This window comes from Ahaetulla prasina, chromosome 10 (assembly GCF_028640845.1).
Source record: "Ahaetulla prasina isolate Xishuangbanna chromosome 10, ASM2864084v1, whole genome shotgun sequence".
Classification (NCBI taxonomy): Eukaryota; Metazoa; Chordata; class Lepidosauria; order Squamata; family Colubridae; genus Ahaetulla; species Ahaetulla prasina.
In genome coordinates, this window is record NC_080548.1 from 25626797 (window position 1) to 25649363 (window position 22567).

General features: G+C 46.6%; 1 protein-coding gene across 1 annotated transcript in view; it reads right to left on the bottom strand.

Moving 5' to 3' along the window:
* Positions 1–22567, bottom strand: part of IGLON5 (IgLON family member 5) — a 130328-nt gene that overhangs the window by 21936 nt on the left and 85825 nt on the right. The window contains exon 2 of the mRNA XM_058196382.1: positions 6537–6615. Coding sequence (XP_058052365.1) covers positions 6537–6615 — 79 coding nt within the window. The remainder of the gene's footprint in view (positions 1–6536; positions 6616–22567) is intronic.

Genomic DNA, 22567 nt, shown 5'->3' on the forward strand with positions numbered 1-22567 from the left:
CCCATTTTGGCCGGCAGAGGCTGTCGTGTCCCACTCCTCCGCTGACGGCCGGGTCAGGGAAATCCGAATCAGGCTTGCCTCTGCAGCTCTGCCCAAAGTCCTAGCAAAGTCCTCAGAGCAGGCAGGAGACCAGTAAGTGACTTCAGCAAGATAAGTTTGACTTTTGCCTGACTCAGAGACTGCCAGAAAGTAGATCCTTTATATAGGCCATGGGGTGTGGCTCCATGACTCAGCACTCATTAAGGCCTGCCCCTCCCTTCCCTCTGTTGCCTCCGCCTATCCAATCTTCTGATGCGAGGATTACTCCAATCAGCTGTTGGGAATAAACCCTCCTCAGGCTCACCTGCTGTGGAGGAGGGGAGGTCTAGCTGCTCCGTTTGCCTGGGCATGGAGTCAGGGCTGGGGCCGGGAGATTCTCCTTCTTCTGCAGTTTGTGTGGGCATGGAGCCAGGACTTGGGCCGGGAGGCATACATTCCTCAGTGTTCGGGAGCAGGTAAGAAGGCCCTGGCTGCTCTGAGGGCGGGCAAGACACAACAGAGGCACCGTGGGAAGGTCCTTTGATATTTACAGCCCGGCCCCGCAGGCTGGATTTAAGCACCCTGTGGGCCACATCTGGCTCGCGGGCCTTGAGTTTGACACCCCTGGGATAGAGGGTTGACCAGACCCCGTCAATAATATTTACAAGTCTTCTAAAGCAGGGGTATCCAACCTTGGCAACTTGAAGCCTGGAGGACTTCAACTCCCAGAATCCCCCAGCCAGCTTTTCTGGCTGGGGGATTCTGGGAGTTGAAGTCCTCCAGGCTTCAAGTTGCCAAGGTTGGAGTCCCCTGTTCTAAAGTACCAAGAAAGGGGGCTGTGAGAGTTCTGCTAACCCAACTCCTTTGCCCAACCAACCCTGGCACACCATTTATCTTCTAGCTCCTGACAGAGAGCAAAGGGTGGAAGCTTAGTTGCCATAGAAGGCCCCATAGGAGAACTGGTGGGTTGAAGGTTAGAAACTGAGGCAGAGGCTCTGACCACCTCCTCATTCATTTTATTCCAGTGCCTTTAAAAGAATATGCATTAATCTAAAGCAGTGCTTCCCGATCTCAGTCATTTTAAGATGTGTGGACTCAAATTGTGACGGCTGAGGTATTCTGGGAGTTGAAGTCCACCCACCTTATAATGGCTAAGGTTGTGAAATTCAGAGTCAGGCAGACAAAGAGGCAACACGCTATCATAGAAATTAGGGATATCCAGTTTCCTTAATTGGCAGCTGGTTTGCCACTGACAAAAGGCAGCTTAGCTTCTTCTCCTAGTACAGGGGTCTCCAACCTTGGTCCCTTTAAGACTTGTGGACTTCAACTCCCAGAGTTCCTCAGCCAGCTTTGCTGGCTGAGGGGCTCTGGGAGTTGAAGTCCACAAGTCTTAAAGGGACCAAGGTTGGAGACCCCTGTCCTAGTACACAACTATGGAACTTGCAAGGCTATTGCTAAATATCAACATCCGTTGGAGAAAAAGGGTGCCTGGAATAGCCCTTTTCATGACATTCTCCTATGGGGCCTTCTATGGCAACATTCACTGCCACCATCTATGGCAGTGGGCCTCCAAACTTGGCAACTTGTGAACTTCAATTCCCAGAATTTCTCAGCCAGCCATTCTGGCTGATGAATTCTGGAAGTTGAAGTCCACAAGTCTTAAAAGTTGCCAAGTGATCTATGCCAGTGATCAATGCAGTACTCAGTACACTGTGTTGACGCACAGGATGATGGATTAAACCAGTGTGGAGAACATATCAAACCCCCCCCCCAAGCCCCCTTTTTATAATCCTCAGCACTTCTGAAATCTATTGGCATCTAGAGTCTTCATCCCTTTTCAACAGCAGAATGAACTGAGATCTAACTGAGCCAGGCAAGTCTTCCCTGGGAAATGGCATTAAGGCAGGGATTAATGCTCCCGGATCGGACCGGATCGCGCAATCCGGTAGCGATCGTGGCCAGTAGTTCAGCGATCCGGTAGCGAAGGCGGAGCATGCGCAGAATGTCTGCACACACCTGTGACGTGCACGCGGGGCGCTTACACTTCCGAACCGGTAAGGAAGGTAAGTAGATTTCACCCCTGGATTAAGGGCTCCCGCCGTTCTTCCTAGGGGTTAATAGAATATTGAAAGCCCCCGACACAGCACTTTTCCCTTTTTCCGTTCCTACAAACTCAAAACTTCATTTCCTCCTCCTCCTTTTATTCTGCAAAAAAACAAAACAAAAAAAATCCCAACATAGGGCAGAGAAGTCTTGGGAAGTAGGTCAGAGTCTCCAAGGATTCAGGCTGGGGAATCCACTACAGTGCAGGTTGCTCAAGGGGACAACGGGGGTGGAGAGGGGTGGAGAGGGAAGGGAGGGGAGAGGAGAAGAGGGGGAAAAAAAGAAACCGGGCAATGAAAAAAATGCCAAGCGACAGGAAGTTGGCATGCTGACTCACAGATTCTAGTGTGGGCGGAGGTGGGATAACTGCCTTGTGGAAGAGACATCTGGCGGCACTACGTAAAGTACCACACAGTAAGCAGTGTAAAAAAATACAGTTGAGAAATCCTGCCCTCTTAAGAAAATTGATGGTGTTGGAAGAGGCCTGCAACTGAGGTCAAGATATTAAGGTGACATTCTCCTCTGACAGCTTAAAAGAAATTGGAGTGTGTGTACACCATGTTTCTCAAACTTGGTGACTTTAGGGTGGGTGGATTTCCAATTCCAGCATAGCTGACTGGTGATTTCTGGGAGTTGACAATCCACCCATCTTAAAGCTGTTGAGTTTGAGAAACACTGGGACCATTCTGAGGAATATCAAGAGAGGAGGAGGAGGAGGAGGAGGAGGAGGAGGAGGGGGAGGAGGAGGGGGAGGAGGAGGAGGAGGAGGAGGAGGAGGAAGAGACTGGTCTGGCTGTTTGCATCTCCATGCCTTTGATGCAAATCCAGGAACAAAGACCTTTGATATGGATTGAGAAGGAAGGAAGGGGGGAGGGAGGGAGGGAGGGAAGGAAGAGATGTAGAGAGGGAGAGAGGAAAAGAGAAATGAAAGGAAGGAGGGAAGGAAGGAAGGAAGGAAGAGATGTAGAGAGGGAGGAAAAGAAAAAATGGAAGGAAGGAAGGAAGGAAAAGAAAGATGGAGGGAGGGAGGGAAGGAAGGAAGGAAGAAAGGAAGGAAGAGATGTAGAGAGGGAGGGAAGAAAAGAGAAAAAAGAGGGAAGGAAGGAGGGAAAGAAGGAAGGGAGGAATGTAGAGAGGGAGCAAGTAAAAGAGAAAATGGAAGGAAGGAAGGAAGGAAGGAAGGAAGGAAGGAAGGAAGGAAGGAAGGAAGGAAGGAAGGAAGGAAGGACCCACTGGGGAAAGAATCAATATTCAAATGCATTCATTGTTTAGGGCTGAAAAAAGAACGGGGAATCAGGGTTTTGTGTGTTTAAATAATGAAGTGTCTGGTCCGCTAGAAAGATGGGAGGGGGGGTAAGACACCACACACCATGGAGATATTAATTGGTGAAGTTAACAGATTTTGCTGAGATGAATAAACAAATTTCTTTGATTAGGGAAAAGACAGTGTATCTACATTTATTGGTGCCAGGAAACCCCTTATGGACATTTTGCATAATTTTTTTTAAAAAAATGAACTTGGGATTTATGGAACGAATGATAGACAAGATAGATTACCCCCCAAAAAAGAGAATTCATCCTAGAGATTCTGCTATTCTAGGTGAGGATCCTTTTCGTGGATCCTTCTCTGATAATGCCAAGCTATTAAGACCACGTGTTTCCCAACCGTGGGAACTTTAAGATGTGTGGACGTCAACTCCCAGAATTCCGCTGGCAGGCTGGGGAATTCTGGGAGTTGAAGTCCATGCATCTTAAAAAGTGCCCAAGGCTGGGAAACACTGTTCTAAGCGGAGGTTTCTCACACCCTATTGAACTATAAACCAACCACATCACAGCTCGGCAGCATGCGCAAACCAATCCTATGCGGTTGTGGGGAAAACAAAGAAGAACAGAAAACAGTTACAGAAAGGGGGTTGCAGACTAAATGGATAAACTAACAGCTCCACTAAGCACTGTATAATAGTGACGCTCATGCGGGCTGAGGGAATTGTATTTCCCCCCAGACACGGGAAATGGTCTCATTCTGAAAGAATGCAAGAGTATTAAAATCAAGGCCAGGTAAATTTATGTTGCTCTTGACAAGAGTTATTAGCCATTTTGTAAGTCATTGCTGGCTGCTATTAATGCGTTATAGGCAGGTAACTGTGCATTTGGCCACAGAGCGATCTTTTATTTAAACCGAGGCCAGACGCTGTGCTGAAACACAGGTGGCGGAGGGAGGGCTAAATCAGAAAACAGAAACCAGGAGGATGAAAATATGCTGGGTTCGGACCCTCCAACCCACAGAAAAAGAACAAGATAACGGGGTTAAGGGAGACGACCCATACATAGGGGTGGGCTGCTGTGGGTTCGCAAGGGTTCGGGAGAACCTCTAGCTAAGGTTCTCCAAATCCCCCAAATCCCACTTCTGTCTGGCCCCGTCCACCCCACCCCTTCCCTCCCAGGAGTCCCCACGCAGCTTGTTTTGGATGCAGGTAAGTGCAGGGTGCACATGGAGGCTCGTGGAGGGTGAAAAATGGGTCTACTGGAAGTTCGGGCCTTCGGAGCCTGGGGAGGCCATTTTTACCCTCCCGGAGGCTTGAAAAAAGCCTCCAGAGCCCTGGGAGGGCAAAAACACCCCCACTCCCCACCGTGGTGCAGGAGGCCGACTAGGGCACGGGTCTCCAACCTTGGCCGCTTTAAGCCTGGGGGACTTCAACTCCCAGAATTCCCCAGCCAGCTTTGCTGGCTGGGGGGTTCTGGGAGTTGAAGTCCACCAGGCTTAAAGCGGCCAAGGTTGGAGACCCCTGGACTAGGGCACACCCACCATGGCCACTCCAACCCAGCAACCGAGTAGCGAACCCCTTACTAAAATTTTTGAAGCCCACCCCTGCCCATACAGGTAGTCCTCAATTTCCAACCGTTCATTTAGGGACCTATGGCCATTTTTCACACTTATGACCCCTGCAGCATCCCCAAGGTCACGTGATCAAAATTCGGATGCTTGGCAACAGACTCCTACTTACAACGGGCTCATGCGTGCGAGCTTCTGACAAGCAAACTCCACGGGGAAGTCAGATTCGCTTAAGAGCTATGCTATTCACTTAAGTGCGGAGATTCGCTTAACAACCACGGCAACAAAGGTCACAAAATTCACTTAACAACTGCCTTGCTCAGCAACAGGGCTCAGTTGTGGTCATAAGCCGAGGACTACCTGTGTGTATCATGTCGTAGAAGATGCATGATACTCCTAGGTCTTTAATTTGTTCATCCCGGATTAAAAATAACTTCTTCCATTGCTTAAGGTAAAGGTAAAGGTTCCCCTCGCACATATGTCCTAGTCGTTCCCGACTCTAGGGGGCGGTGCTCATCTCCGTTTCAAAGCCGAAGAGCCAGCGCTGTCCGAAGACGTCTCCGTGGTCATGTGGCCGGCATGACTCAACGCCAAAGGCGCACGGAACGCTGTTACCTTCCCACCAAAGGTGGTCCCTATTTTTTCTACTTGCATTTTTACGTGCTTTCGAAACTGCTAGGTTGGCAGAAGCTGGGACAAGTAACGGGAGCTCACCCCATTACACGGCAGCACTAGGGATTCGAACCGCTGAGCTGCCGACCTTTCGATTGACAAGCTCAACGTCCTAGCCCCTGAGCCACCGCGTCCCACATTGCTTAGTGGTTTGCAAATAATAGCTCCTTTAATTGGGATTGTCAGTGTCATCCCACTGATTTGGGACGACATTGACAAACACTGATAGAGTTAAGATTCTAGAAAGTGTGCGGAGAAGAGCAAGCAAGAGGATTAGGGGACCGGAGGCTAAAACATACAATGAACGGTTGCAGAAACTGGGCATGGCTAGTCTAGTGAAGAGAAGGACCAGGGGAGACATGATAGCAGTGTTCCAATATTTGAGGGGCTGCCACAGAGTGGAGGGGGGTCAAGCTATTTTCCAAGGCACCTGAAGGCCAGACAAGGAATAATGGATGGAAACTGATCAAGGAGAAATTCAACCTGGAAATAAGGAGAAATTTTCTGATAGTGAGAACAATCAACCAATGGAACAGAAGTTGCCTTCTGAAGTTGTAGGAGCTTCATCACTGGAGGCTTTCAAGAAGAGACTGGACTGCCATCTGTCAGGAATGGTGTAGGGTCTCCTGCTTGGGCAGGGGGATTGAACTAGATGACCTACAAGGTCCCTTCCAACTCTGTTAATCTAATTTCAGACTGCGATGTAGTCTTCCAATGGTGCAAGGAATCAGGGCTGGGGACTTGACAAAGTCAAGTAAGTTTTGAATACTGGGTGCAGTTCATACATGCAAAAGTTTACAGACTCTGAAGGCTCAAACTAATTAACCCACACAAAAACCTCACTGCAAAACTCCAGCAGGGAAAATCACCCCTACCCCAAGCAATTTGGACGTCGCAGGAAGAAGCTCACCTTAGCGTTGCGTTGTCCCCTTGGCAAACTGTGTAATTGTCAGCTGGCTGACTGAAATCTGCACCTCGAACCAGCAGCCCTAGGCAGCCAAAGACACAACATGGGAAGAAAGCATGAACGTTGGGCTGTGAAGAACTGCAACCCCGCCCCCCCCCCAAGATTTTCGGTTTCAGTCTCACAAAGAGAATTTTCAGGGGAGGTGAAAGTATGCAAGCTTGGGTTTGTTGTTAGTTGCGAAGTCGTGTCTGACCCATCGCGACCCCATGGACAACATTCCTCCAGGCCTTCCTATCCTCTACCATCCTCTGGAGTCCATTTAAGCTCACGCCGACTGCTTCAGTGACTCCATATGCAAGCTTGGGTAGTTACACAGAAATGGGTAAGGTTGCAACAGTCTATCCGGGGAGTGACCAAGTCATGAACCACGAACGGAACCTCCTGGTGCAAGAACGGGTACAAGTGGTGCATAACATGAAACTTTTCAATGTGCCACAGGGAATTCACCATGGCCAACTCACCATAGGCCAGTGTTTCTCAATTTTGACAACTTGAAGAGGTGTGGACTTCAATTCCCAGAATTCCCCAGCCAGCACAGCTGGCTGGGGAATTCTGGGAGTTGAAGTCCACACCTCTTCAAGCTGTCAAAATTGAGAAACTCTGCCATAGGCCAACTTGCTCTGGGACAAGAGTTACACTAATATCAAAGAAATAGTGGAATACAATCAGACCCGCAGTGGTGCAGTGGTTAGAGTGCTGTACTGCAGGCTACGTCTGCTGACTGCCGGCTGCCTGCAATTTGGCAGTTCGAATGTCACCAGGCTCAAGGTTGATTCAGCCTTCTGTCCTTTCAAGGTTGTGAAAAGGAGGACCCAGATCGTTGGAGGCAAGAGGCTGACTCTGTAAATGGTTTAGAGAGGGCTGTAAAGCACTGTGAAGTGGTATACAAGCTAAGTGCTATTGCTATTCCTATATTAAAGAAAGGATACCAAAGGAGGGGCAAAATGAAATATGAGTGATAAAAATTACAAACATGGGCCTCTGGTGGCTCAGACTGCTAAGACAGTCTGTTATTAACACAGCTGCTTGCAATTACTGCAGGTTCAAGTCCCACCAGGCCCAAGGTTGACTCAGCCTTCCATCCTTTATAAGGTAGGTAAAATGAGGACCCAGATTGTTGGGGGCAATAAGTTGACTTTGTATATAATATACAAATGGATGAAGACTATTGCTTAACACTGTGTAAGCCGTCCTGAGTCTTCGGAGAAGGGCGGGATATAAATGCAAATAAAATAAAAAATTTTAAAAAAAAAATTAAATAATTATTTTAAATAATTAAATTGAATTGTTGAATTGTCCTGCAGCGAGTTGTCCCACGGTAAGTTGGCCGTGCTGAGTTAACCGCGGAGGATTGGCCATGCCGAGTTGGCTGCGGTGAGTTGTCCCATGCCCCCTAGCCAAAACTGTCATCTACTCAATGAGTAGGAATCACAAGTCAAGAAGGACACCCCCCCCCCGCACCGTGTAATGCAGAGGTGTCAAACTCAATTTCATTGAGGGTTGCATCAGGTTTGTGTTTGATCTTGCAAGGCCAGATGGGCATGGCCAGCTCAATGTCACTCGTGTCATGGGGCGCCTGTGGGGGCCCAAGTGCTTTGCCAGTGAAAACAGGCTCTCGAGCTCCGTTTTCGGCGGCGACGGCCTCCTGCAACCCTCTGCCAGCGAAAACAGAGCTCGGGAAGGACGTGGGTGGCTCTCCACAGCTCCGTTTTCACTGGCAGAGATGCCACAAGCCGGTCCTTCAGTTTCCAGAGCCAGGTCACTGTTTCCATTGTTTGCACAGGCCAGATCTAAGCACCCCGTGGGCCAAATCCAGCTCCCGGGCCTTAAATTTGACATCCCTAACGTAATGGGTCTATTTGGCATGGTCCTGAAATGGAAGACCCCAAACCTGAAAGCTGCTCAGCCTTGCCAGCAATCTGTTGAAGCTTGTTCCCCTCACCCCCAGGCCTCAACGACCTCCAGGCACTGGGATAAGACATTCACAGCATTGCTTAATTTGCCAGGGGCAGAAAGATATAATTGGGCACCATCGATGTACTGATGATACCGCACCCTATGGTGATGAAGGATCTCACCCCGCGGCTTCGTGTCGATGTTAAAATCTGATGCCTGAACATTTTTATTTTCCTCCTTTTTTTTTTTTTTGCAATTTTCATACATCTTTATCTGAAACACTTAACCTTGTAGGAATTTTACCTGAAAGCTGCAGACGTCTGCACATATTCTTCCTTAAAATATGCATTTAGAGTGGCACACTATTCCAAAATATACGTATCTCGGGTAGGAGTGTAACAAATACACCACCCCCGCGCACACACAGGGACACACACACACACACACAAACCTGATCCTAAAAATAAGCCTTTTTTAGCTCAGAATATATTGCCAAAATTAAATGTAAGCCAGGCTCTCATTTTCATGTAACTCCTGGAAGTGCAAATCAGGTTAATTTATAAAGGAATATGATCAAAATAATGCTACCCAGCATCTCTCTCTCTCTTTTTTTTTTCTGACAGTGACTAATTAGATACCTCTTGAAAAGTGCAGGTCAAGCTTGGCTAATGCTTAAATGAGAGAGTTCTAGATAATCTCAGGGCTGTGGGCTAAACTGGGAAGCAAAAGAGAGGAAAAAGAAAAATAAACTCTGCAGGAAAGCTGTGCAAAAACATTTGCATACGGCTGCTAACTTTTTTTAAAAATGGTAGGGCTATGTCTATGAAGACATATATCTCAGGGGCTGCCACAAAGAAGAGGGAGTCAAGCTATTCTTCAAAGCACCTGAGGGCAGGACAAGAAGCAATGGGTGGAGACTAATCAAGGAGAGAAGCAACTTAGAACTAAGGAGGAATTTCCTGACAGAACAATTAATCAGTGGAACAACTTGCCTCCAGAAGTTGTGAATGCTCCAACACTGGAAATTTTTAAGAAGAGGTTGGATAACTATTTGTCTGAAGTGGTGTAGGGTTTCCTGCCTAAGCAGGGGGTTGGACTAGAAGACCTCCAAGGTCCCTTCCAACTCGGTTATTCTATGCCAACCACAAATGAAGCGTGGCTTCAAATTGAATTGTTGGAAAGAATGTAAGGTACAGGTATCTTCTCTATCAGGAGTGGGGAACTATGGGCCTTTTATGGACTTCAACTCCCAGAAATCCTGAAGTCCACAAGTCCTAAATGAGCCATAGTTCCCCATCCTTGTTATATATGACTGCATGGATCAAGCCAAACCAAGATTCTAATTCAATGTTTCTCAACCTTAAAGTACAGATGCTCCTCGACTTACGGCCACAATTGAGACCCAAATTTCTGTTGTTAAGGAAGGTGGTTTTTAAGTGAGTCACGTTTTTGTAAGGTATTTTTGGTCAGAGTTGATAAGTGGATCCTACATTGATTTACTTGTCAGAAACCAGCTGGGAAGGACACAAATGAGGATCATATGACCCTTGCAATCATTGTTAAGTACAGGCTGATGACGGAGTATCTGAATGTTGATCATGTGACCTTGGGGATGCCGTGATGGTTATAAGTATGAGGACAGGATGTAAGTCCATTTTTTCAGTGCCATTGTAAATTTGAACAGTCTCCAACCAGGTGGTTGTAAGCCAAGGCCTATCTGTATGTGGATTTAGGATATGTGGACTTACACATCCAGAAGATATTTGGACTTTAACTCCCATAATTCTTCAGCCAACTGGCTGGGGAATTCTGGAAGTTGAACTTCACGTATCACTGAGGTTGAGAAGCACAACAGTGGCACCTCAGTAAAGTAAAGGTAAAAGTTCCCCTCGCACATATGTGCTAGTCATTCCCGACTCTAGGGGGCGGTGCTTATCTCCATTTCAAAGCTGAAGAGCTAGCGCTGTCCGAAGACGTCTCCGTGGTCATGTGGCCAGCATGACTCAATGCCAAAGGTGCATGGAACGCTGTTGCCTTCCCACCAAAGGTGGTCCCTATTTTTCTACTTGCATTTTTTACGTGCTTTCGAACTGCTAGATTGGCAGAAGCTGGGACAAGTAACGGGAGCTCCCCCAGTATCTCGGCACTAGGGATTCAAACCGCTGAACTGCCGACCTTTCGATCGACAAGCTCAGTGTCTTAGCTGCTAAGCCACTGCATCCCTTGGTACTCGGTACTCAATGTTAATTGGTTCCAGGAGGTACGATGAATACCAAAAACGATGAGCACCAAACAAATTTTTCCCATAAGATTATAATTTAGTGAGCGGCAAGGCAGCTGACATTGACAAGTTCTAGCTTGAGTCCCAAATAAATGATGAATACCGGGACAACATTTTCACGTAAAAATGCGTTGAGTATCAAATTAGATGAGTTTCAAAGCAGTTGAGTACCTAGGTACCCCTGTATTCTGTTGTGCTTTTCTTGAGGAGTAAGGACAGCAAGAATAAGTGAGCAGGTCAGGTTTGAAGAACTGAATGAGGACCAGAAGCCAAATCTGGCTGTAGGGATGATGCAATAGGATGCTCTAAAATTAAGATCTGGTTTTGCTTATAGAGATGATGAATTACCTGCTTTGCTGAAGGCTCTCACTGAAAGAAGGGAAGGAAAGAATACACCAGCCACCCCCTCCCCAAACTTGGCTGTCCAGCTAATCAAGTCAAAATTCTGTTCTGAAGGCAATCTCAAAAGTTCAGACACAGAAGGCTTCCGCGGCAAAAGAGATAAGCCGTACTATTTGTACTTTACAAGGTCTGGCTCGACCAGGCATGTCTGTCACTTGATGTGATGACTTTTGCCTCAGATGATGATTAGATGGTCTGGATGTGCCCAGTCAAGTGCTGAGGGGGGTGGGAGAGGAAAAGAGAAAGAAAAGGAGGAGGAGGAGGAGGAGGAGGCGGAGGAGGAGGAGGAGGAGGAGGAGGAGGAGGAGGAGGAGGAGGAGGAGGAGAAGAAGAAGAAGAAAGAAAGAAAGAAAGGACAGAAAAAAAGAAAGAAAGAAAGAAAGAAAGGAAGGAAGGAAGGAAGGAAGGAAGGAAGGAAGGAAGGAAGGAAGGAGAAAAGGGGGGGAGGAGGAGGAGAAGAAGAAGAAGAAGAAAGAAAAGAAAGAACTAAAGAAGGAAGAAAAGGAAGGAAGGAAGGAAGGAAGGAAGGAAGGAAGGAAGGAAGGAAGGAAGGAAGGGAGATGCGCTGCACTGTCTCTTCTGGAATGCCCAGCCCAAGTGATTCATCGGACAGCTGAATTTGCACAATGGTGGAGAAAATTTATTCTGCAGAGATTCAGAAATACTTGTTTAGGAAGATTACATCTTAGCTTAGACTTCCCATGCTCCCTTTCAAGGAAAGATGCCTTTTATTGGAAAAGATATTAAACCGTCAGCTTTCCTTTGTCTCTGATAATCCTGCAGTAACATTGGGTGGGTGGGGGGAGGTGATTGAGGCTTTCTAGCGGGGTAGATTGGAGGGGTAATAAGTATGTGAAGCACATGATTGATGGTGAGGAGGTGTAGCGTCTTAAAAAAGCAAAAAATCACCTCACCCCAAATATTATTTGGCTGTCAAAGCTCAGCAACACCTTTGTAATAGAAACAGAATAACAGACTTGGAAGGGACCCTAGAGGTCCTCTAGTCCAACCCGCTGCTGAATTGTGTGGGCTGCTGGGAGCAGGAGAAATGGATCTAAAGATTGATGTCATGCAAACTGCAGTCTTTCTCTAGTTTTAGAACCCAGAATCCTCAGCCAATGTGGCCTCTTGTAATGGGATGGGAGAATATAGTTTGCTACGGGGCTGGTTTTGAAATAATTAAAATGCAGTCACGTGACTATGGGACATTGCAAACGGTCGTAAATGTGCTCACGTGACCAAGGAGCAAAAGGGGCGGTCGGAACTTCAGAACCAGCTCCTAAATATCCCCAGGGAGGTCCATCGTAACTTTCAATGGTCGCTAAATGACCAGTCGTAACTCGAGAACTACCTGTATACTAAATTTCTGTATGACCCCCATCCAGGATTGCTGTTCATACAGAGTCCAGTGGTGTTTCCTTGGAAAATGAAACTTTAGCAAAACAAGAAGTAGTTAAGGCTCAGAACTCAAACTTTCAGTTCTGGAAAAAAATCAGCTTTTCAAATATCTGTAATGTTTCCTTTCCACTCAAATGAATTCCTGTCTCCCTACAGGGGAAAGTGTTATAAAGAAAATATTAGAATGTGCCGAGATGGATAGATTGACATTTAAAAGAAAAGGAAGAAACGGAATACTTGTTAACATGGGATTTGTTTTACCAATGGCTAACTAACAGAACACGGTGACTCAGTTGCTAAGATGTGGAGCTTGTCGATCGAAAGGTCGGCAGTTCAGTGGTTTGAATCCCGAGGGCCGCATAATGGGATGAGCTCCCATTACTTGCTACCCAGTTTCTGCCAAGCTAGCAGTTCGAAAGCAGGTAAAAAATGAAAGTAGAAAAATAGGGACCACCTTTGGTGGGAAGGTAACAGTGTTCCGGGCGCCTTTGAAGTTTAGTCATGCCAGCCACATGACCACAGAGACGTCTTCGGACTGCGCTGGCTCTTCGGCTTTGAAACGGAGATGAGCACCGCCCCCTTGAGTCGGGAACGACTAGCACATATGTGCGAGGGGAACCTTTACCGTTTACCAACTAACAGAAACAGAGGTTAGAAATGAAAAAGATAAAAAAGATTTTTTAAAAATGGTATTGAAAATTTTTCAAGATGGATAAATTAATGGTACTATTATTGTGTGATTAATATTGACATGTTTATTATGATTATTACGATGATTATTGTCGCATTTCTACTGTGCCCGGACAACACGCTGTTCGATAAGATATGGAGCTTTTTACGTTTTGTATTAACAAAACATATATTCCAAAAAAATGAATTCCTGTCGTTTCTTTTTTGCAGGAACTGTCCTGTGGGAATAGGAATTCAAAGCCCACTAAAACTACACAACGTTCTTCATTTTCAAGACTGTCAGCATACATTTCCTGTGTCCTATTGATTTCTGGAGGGGATGTTCTTATTCTCCCCCCTGGTGTTTCCTTATATTTTTTTTTAAAGTGCCTCCCTTTTTCCTTGACCTCTGACTTCAATCAGTAAGACAATATTTCCAGGCAGCAAAATCCTTGAAGGATTGAGGGACTGCCTCATTCACCGGGTGATTCTAATTGTTTTTCACTTTGCACATTGTCTGATTATTGTATTAATCCATTTTCTGGGTTTGCACAATAAAATCGTTTTTTTAAAAGTCCTGCTTTGCAAAACATGCTAAATCTCAAGCACACACACAAATCAACAAATCACAAATCACACACAGAAACACAAAACCCACACTCTGTCAAGGACCTAGAAGTACTCATCTCAAATGATCTAAGGCCCAGAGCTCACTGTAACAGCATTGCCAAAAAGGCATTAAGAGTTGTTACCCTAATTGTATTGCAAACTAGGGCTTACAAAACCTTTGCCAGACCAGTTCTTGAATACAGCTCATCTGCTGGAATCCACACTATATATCGGACATTAACATGATTGAGCGAGTCCAGAGGTAGTCCAGAGGTAGTCCTCCACTCCTCTGCTCACAACAGAATATAATTATGCCACTAGGCTCAAAATTTTGGGATTGGAAAACCTAGAATTATGCCACCTATGGTCTGACTTAAGTGTAGTACACAAAATTGTCTGCTACAATTTCCTACCTGTCAATGACTACTTCAGCTTCAACCGCAATAATACATGGGCAAACAATAGATACAAACCAGTGGTTAAATCCAAATTTTTTTACTACCAGTTCTGTGGGCGTCGCTTGGTGGGCATGGTGTGGCTTGGTGGGCGTGGCAGGGGAAGGATATTGCAAAATCTCCATTCCCACCCCACTCCTGGGGGAAGGATATTGCAAAATATCCCACCCCACTCTGGGGCCAGCCAGAGGTGCTATTTGCTGGTTCTCCAAACTACTCAAAATTTCCGTTACCGGTTCTCCAAACTGCTCAAAATTTCCACTACCGGTTCTCCAGAACCTGTCAGAACCTGTTGGATTTCGCCCCTGATACAAACTCAAGGTAAACTGCTCCAAACTCGATTGCAGAAAATACGACTTCAGCAACAGAGTGGTCAACGCCTGGAATGCACTACCTGACTCCGTTGTTATAGCCTCTAACCCTCACAGCTTCAACCTTAAATTGTCTACCGTGGACCTCACCTAAGAAGACTAAAATAAAGAAAGGAACAGACCGCGTTCTAGGAAATGTGGCTAAGGGCTGAAAGCATGAAACGGGAGTGGATATTCTTCCTTCCATTCCCATCGCCCATCCCCAGAGTGATTTGAACCTGATGTGAAATCGTCTGATCTCCGCCTTTGGCATGACCTGAGTATAACTCATAAAATCATCTGCTACAAGGTCCTTCAGCTTCAACCACAACAATACACGAGCACACAATAGATTTAAGCTTAATGTGAACCACTCCAATCTTGATTGTAGAAAATATGACTTCAGTAACAGAGTGGTTAATGCCTGGAATGCACTACCAGACTCTGTGGTCTCTTCCCAAAATCCCCAAAGCTTCAACCAAAAACTGTCTACTATTGACCTCACCCCATTCCTAAGAGGTCTGTAAGGGGCGTGAATAAGAGCACCAGCGTGCCTACCGTTCCTGTCCTATTGTTTCCTTTCGTTATATCCAATTAATGTAGTTATTACATACTCATATATATATATGCTTATATATTGTATAGTTATTTCATGCTTATGCTTATATATACTGTGTGACAAAATAAATAAAAATAAAATAAAAATCTCTTGTGCTTGAGTGTGTCTGGGTAATTCAAGGATGGTGAGCGGGCCAGGTTGACTTTGGTCATTCTTAGATCTATCCACCAATCAGCAGGAAAGTATGTGCGTGTGCTTCTATGTGAGACAGAAAGAGACAGAGGAAGAGAAAGGGATGGTTGTGGGGGTGGGGGGGGAACCAGCCTAGCTCTTACCGGTGAAACGGCTGATTAAGATTCTGCGGAGCTGACGGATGAAGCTGGCCACCAGCTGAAGAGGCAGACGGCTACTTTACATGCCAAACCAGGGAGAAGACGATGGGCGAAGAAACAGCTATGGACAGAGATCAATCACAAGGCTTGCAATCCCAGCCAGTGTTCCTCCCAAAGTTTGGGTAGCTCCCATCTTCCGTAGATGATTATTTAACGTAACATAATAACAGAGTTGGAAGGGACCTTGGAGGTCTTCTAGTCCAACCCCCTGCCCAGGCAGGAAACTCTACACCATTTCAGACAAATGGCTATCCAACATTTTCTTAAAAATGTCCCGTGTTGGAGCATTCACAACTTCTGCAGGCAAGTTGTTCCACTGATTCATTGTTCTCACTGTCAGGAAATTTCTCCTTAGTTCTAAGTTGCTTCTCTCCTTGATTAGTTTCCACCCATTGCTTCTTGTTCTACCCTCAGGTGCTTTGGAGAACAGCTTGACTCCCTCTTCTTTGTGGCAGCCCTTGAGAGATTGGAACACTGCTATCATGTCTCCTCTAGTCCTTCTTTTCATTAAATTAGACATACCGAGTTCCTGCAACCGTTCTTCATATGTTTTAGCCTCCAGTCCCCTAATCATCTTTGTTGCTCTTCTCTGCACTCTTTCTAGAGTCTCCACATCTTTTTTACATCGTGGCGAACAAAACTGAATGCAATATTCCAAGTGTGACCTTACCAAGGCATTATAAAGTGGTATTAACACTTCACGTGATCTTGATTCTATCCCTCTGTTTATGCAGCCCAGAACTGTGTTGGCTTTTTTGGCAGCTGCTGCACACGGCTGGCTCATATCTAAATGGTTGTCCACTAGGACTCCATTTGATTTACAATAAACAAGGATTTCCCACTGTGCCTTAGAACAGGCAATTTTAAGATTTGTATCCCAAAGGTGGTTTTTTAAGAAGCCACTGGACTTTCTTGTGGGTTTTTTTTTTTGAAGACATTTCGCTTCTCCTCCAAGAAGCTTCTTCAGCTCTGACTGGATGGTGGAGAATGGAAGGGTTTATATTCCTTGCAGACAGCTGGTCATTTGCATCCTTTTAAAGGGTCCAAGTGCTTCAATGACGCTCCAAAAGAATGCAAATGAACCAGCTGTCTGCGAGGAATATAAATCCTTCCATCTCCCACTATCCTCTCAGAGCTGGAGAAGCTTCTTGGAGGAGAAGCGAAACATCTTCAAAGAAACAACAAGGAAGTCCAGTTGCCTCCTGAAAAAAAGCACCTTTGGGACAACCATGACCTGGATGGCTGAGAATCTCTACAGAGTTTTAAGATTTGTGGACTTCAACTCCCAGAATTCCCCAGACAGCATGGCTGGCTGAGGAATTCTGGGAGTTGAAGTCCACAAGTCTTAAAGTTGCCAAGTATGCAATACTCAGTACACTGACTGCATTGACCGAATGCGGTCAAAGCACATTGGGGTGCATGCAATGCACATCACGGTGGGCAATACATGCTTCCTGCCCCCTATCCCTTTTTATAGTCCCTGTGCTTCTGTAATCTACTGGCATCCACCATCCTCATCCAAGTTGCTGAGTTTGGAGACCCCAGCTCTAGAAGCTGCAGAAGCTATCTGTTGTGCCTCGTCCTCCCTCCTCTCCTCAGCTGGGCCCCTCCCATCTCCTGCAGGGCCTGGTATCAGATTCAAAGTCTGATAGTGAAGAGGAACGGCCTGGCATGCTTCCAGCCCCCAGCCCTGGCCCCATGCCTGGAGGGGATGTCAGGAATGAACAAACAAACCTCACTCACACGCAGCCATCAGAGGAAGTCAGCCACAGATTGGAATTGCCTGGGCCTACTCCTTCTGACCCCTCCCTTTCTCAAACAGCAGAAGACAATCTAAAGTGGGAGGATCCTCGCTTCCGGAGATCTGAGAGGCGACGTCAGCAGAAAGAAGGGAGGGGCAGGCCTGGATAAGTGCTGAGTCATGGAGCCACACCCCATGGCCTATATAAAGGACCAGCTTGAGTCAAGCAAAGTCTCATTTAGTTTGCTGAAGTCACAACTTGGATTCCTGCCTGCCCTGAGAAATCTGAAAGGAATTTGGCAAAACTGCAGAGGCTTCGTGGCCACGCTTGATACAGACTTCCCCGACCCGGTCGTCGGAGGGGGAGGGGGACACGACACTATCCATACTACTCCTTTGTCCAATTGTGACTCACAAGACCAGTGGTTTTGGGTGAATTTTGGGTCTCCGTGGTCAACACATTGACTCCTACATCCCATGAGCTCTTACACTGCTTGTGTCGATCAGAAAGGTCGGCAGTTCGGCCGTTTGAATCCCTAGTATAGGTCTCCTGCATGAGCAGGGGGCTGGACTAGATTAGGGGTCTCCAACCTTGGTCCCTTTAAGACTTGTGGACTTCAACTCCCAGAGTCCCTGGGACTCAGCAAAGCTGGCTGAGGAACTCTGGGAGTTGAAGTCCACAAGTCTTAAAGGGACCAAGGTTGGAGACCCCTGGACTAGATGACCTCCAAGGTTCCTTCCAACTCTGTTACTATTTACACTTGTTAATTCAGACTGAAAAGGGCTGTCTGCAAAGTCCTGATTCCTTTCCTATAAGTAATAGAGAGTAGGGGATGAGCCTAACTCCATAAATTGGGAATAACAAATGATGTCGGAAAGCGGGTATATCTTTAAGAGGGCCTGAACCTGCTGACTTTAATGTTTGGACAGGGTCCTACTGACATAGACAGTCTCTCAGATTGCCAAGCTCCAAGCTGTTTAAAATATCGTCACTGATTCTGTTTTATTTTATTTTTTTAACCCTGACAGTCTTGTTACCAGTGATGGGATTCAGACGGTTCGGGTGAATTGGTAGTTAAATTTCTGGCTGGCCCCTCCCCTCCCCTCTCTGCCCCTTCCAGGAGTCCCCATCTGCCCCATTTTGGCTCGCAGATAAGTTCCGGGAGGCCTACTAGGCCAAAAACGGGATACGGGGGGGTGGCGGGTGGCGTGTCCCTCCCACGGCCCATTTTTGCACCCAGAGGGGTACAGGAGGCCGAGTGCTGCTTGTCACACCCCTGGTCACGCCCACCATGGCCACGCCCACACAGCCGGTCATTAGGGCAGAGAACCGGTTGCTAGATTATTTGAATCCCACCACTGCTTGTTACCATTAACTGGAGCTAAAATGTTCCTCAACTCCACCTTCTGTCAGGCTTCTCTATACCGACTTCTGCTGCTGTGAAGAACCACAAGCTGGAAATGTGACTCAGCGGTGACCAGTGAGGATGAGAGATGGTGCCAAATTTGGTAATTAGTTGGCTTGGCGTATGCACATTTTCCATTCACAACACGGACATGGAGAGAGGTCCTGTTTTTCAAAAAAATTGTCTCTGGCTCACATCACCGCAGTTCACTTTCCTTATTCTACGGTAGATGCTCTTTGAATGCTACAAAGTCCAGAGGGACTATGGGACTATGGGAAATGTAGTTTTCCTTATGGGGATTTGTAAGGAAACTAGGAGCCCCAGAAATTGAGATCCCCGGTATCCTTTCTTCCTGGAAAATGAGCCATCGTTAGTGAATCAAATATATAACAAGAGGGGAGGGGAGATTTAGTTGAACTCTAGAGGTGGATGGATGGATGGATGGATAGGATAGATAATTGATTGGGTGAACTGGTAGCAGCAGCAGCGGAAGGTTTTGCCCACCTGCCTGTACGTCTCTGTGCATGCGCAGAAGCGTTGCATGCATGCATGAGCACACGTACACCCATGAGCAAATCAGTAGCAACCAGAATCGAAACTCACTATTGATGGATAGGTAAGTATGGATCAGGGGTCTCCAACCTTGGCAACTTTTAGACTTGTGGACTTCAGCTCCCAGAAGTCCACAAGTTTTGCTGGCTGAGGAATTCTGGGAGTTGAAGTCCACAAGTCTTAAAAGTTGCCAAGATTGGAGACCCCTGGTATGGATAGACATTCTCTAGATCAGGGGTGTCAAACTCAAGGCCCGGGGGACGGATCCAGCTTGCAGGGTGCTTAGTTCTGGCCCACAGGGCCACCTTGAAAACAGCGAAGGACTGGCCTGCGGTGCCTCTGCCAGCAAAAACAGAGTTCAAGAGGGTCATGCGCGGCCCTCCTCAGCTCCATTTTCTCTGGCAGAGGGTTGCAAGAGGCTGTTGCAGCCAAAAATGGAGCTCGGGAGCTGTTTTCACTGGCAGAGCGCTCGGGCTACCACAGGCTCTCCCCTGACACAACTGATACGCTGGCCACACCCATCCCGACCCCCTGAGGTCAAACACAGCCTTGATGTAGCCCTCAATGAAATCATTTTGACATCCCTGCTCTAGATCTACATCCGTCTACACACACATGCACACACACACACACACACAAACACTTCATCTCACCAAGTTGGTCCTTCACATTAGCCTGTAAAACCAAACATCAACCTATTAGACTTGTTGTTGTTGTTTTTAGAGCTAATGGCCAACTTTTAGAATTACCATTTTTTGATGGTCAATATCTAGATTCTCACTAGATACCAGCAAAGAATTAAGAGTTTTCCCTATCTCTTTAAAGCTTCCAGAGCTTGTTGCCCAGGTCACCCTCTGGTAGCCACCTCCCTCCCTCTCCCTCCCTCTCTCTCTCTCTCTCTCTTCTTCTCTAGTGCCCCATTTGAGCTTTTCCTCTCTCTCTCTCTTTCTCTCTCTCCCTTTCTCTCTCTTCTTCTCTAGTGCCCCATCTGAGCTTTAACTCTCTCTGTCTCTCTCACTCTCTTTCTGTCTCTTTTTCTCTCTTTCCCTTTCTCTCCCCTTTATTTATTTATTTATTTATTTATTTAATCACATTTGTATACCGCCCTATCTCCCGAAGGACTCAGGGCGGTTTACAGCCTAATAAAAACATACATATAAATACAGAATAAAACACCAATTTAAAAAACTTATTAAATAAGGCCGAATATTAAAAATTGCAATAAAAATAATAAAACCCCATTAAAACCAAATTTAAAATTTAAAATTCTAGTCCAGTCCTGCGCAAATAAATAGATGTGTCTTAAGCTCGCGGCGAAAGGTTCGAAGGTCGGAAAGTTGACGAAGACCTGGGGGAAGTTCGTTCCAGAGGGTGGGAGCCCCCACAGAAAAGGCCCTCCCTCTGGGTGTCGCCAGTCGACACTGCCTGGCTGACGGCACCCTAAGGAGTCCCTCCCTGTGAGAGCGCACGGGTCGGTGGGAGGCAATCGGTGGCAGCAGACGGTCCCGTAAATAGCCCTTCTCTGTTCTTCTCTGTGCCCCATCTGAGCTTTTACTCTCTGTCTTTCTCTGTCTTTCTCTCTCCCTCCCTCTCTCTCTCTCTCTCTCTTCTTCTCTAGTGCCCCATTTGAGCTTTTCCTCTCTCTCTCTCTCTCTCTCTCTCTCTCTCTCTCTCTCTCTCTCTCTCTCTCTCCCTTTCTCTCTCTTCTTCTCTAGTGCCCCATCTGAGCTTTAACTCTCTCTGTCTCTCTCACGCTCTTTCTGTCTCTTTTTCTCTCTTTCCCTTTCTCTCCCCTTTATTTATTTATTTATTTATTTATTTAATCACATTTGTATACCGCCCTATCTCCCGAAGGACTCAGGGCGGTTTACAGCCTAATAAAAACATACATATAAATACAGAATAAAACACCAATTTAAAAAACTTATTAAATAAGGCCGAATATTAAAAATTGCAATAAAAATAATAAAACCCCATTAAAACCAAATTTAAAATTTAAAATTCTAGCCCAGTCCTGCGCAAATAAATAGATGTGTCTTAAGCTCGCGGCGAAAGGTTCGAAGGTCGGAAAGTTGACGAAGACCTGGGGGAAGTTCGTTCCAGAGGGTGGGAGCCCCCACAGAAAAGGCCCTCCCTCTGGGTGTCGCCAGTCGACACTGCCTGGCTGACGGCACCCTAAGGAGTCCCTCCCTGTGAGAGCACACGGGTCGGTGGGAGGCAATCGGTGGCAGCAGACGGTCCCGTAAATAGCCCTTTTCTGTTCTTCTCTGTGCCCCATCTGAGCTTTTACTCTCTCTGTCTTTCTCTGTCTTTCTCTCTCTCCCTCCCCCTCTCTTCTTCTCTAGTGCCCCATCTGAGCTAACTCTTTGTGCCAGCAATCTCTACACCAACTTTGAATGTCTAAGTTTTGAAAGGAAAGAGATAAGCTGGTGTCTACAGCTTAGTAAGAGCTACGTCCCCAACAATGGACAAAAGCTTGTCCCTAAGGACTCCTCGCTCTCGCTCTGCACCCTTCCCCCACCCCCTGACTCTCTGCATCCCAGCTCCCTGCCTTCTTCTCCCACCAACCTGTCAAGATCATTCCTTTCTACCTGAAAGAGTCGGGAAGGTCAAAGCTGGGGAGATGGGAATTCACACCTCAGAGCACCAGGCTCCTTTCCACCAATCACTGTCAGCCCTTCTCGTCTTCTCCCCTCTGCCAAGCTCAACACCTTCACACTTATTTTGGATCTCTGAGCCCAACGTTTAGCGCATTAATCATGAAACACCTCTTTTGCCAGAAGGCGATCTAATCAGCTTGCTCCCAAATACCTCCTTTAACCTGCCAGGGAACGTTTGACCTCCACATCCTGAACTCTCTCCCTGTTTTTCAGAACCCCGGGGCTATGTTTTCAAGAGAGCCATCTGACTGTCGGAATACTCCCGAGGAAGAGAAGGCAGGTGCTCTTTTAATGTAAAAAGGGGGGGGGAACCCAAAACCTTAGTTTTTCTACAAAGTTTAAGGGTGCAAAACGGCTTGGTGCATTTCATCTTACAGCTTCCAATAAATTGGGAAGTGTGTTTTCTCTCCAGCTCAGGACCCAACAGATCCACAAAATATTCCTTTTTCTGGGAATATTCTGAGTAATCTACAACTGGACAAAATCGCCGAAAAGCTTGTTTCATTCTCACCTCTACATACAGCTCTCCAAATCCTTAAGACAGACCATCTTTGAGGCTATAACAGCCCATTTTGGTACGTGTGTGTGTGTGTGTGTGTGTGTG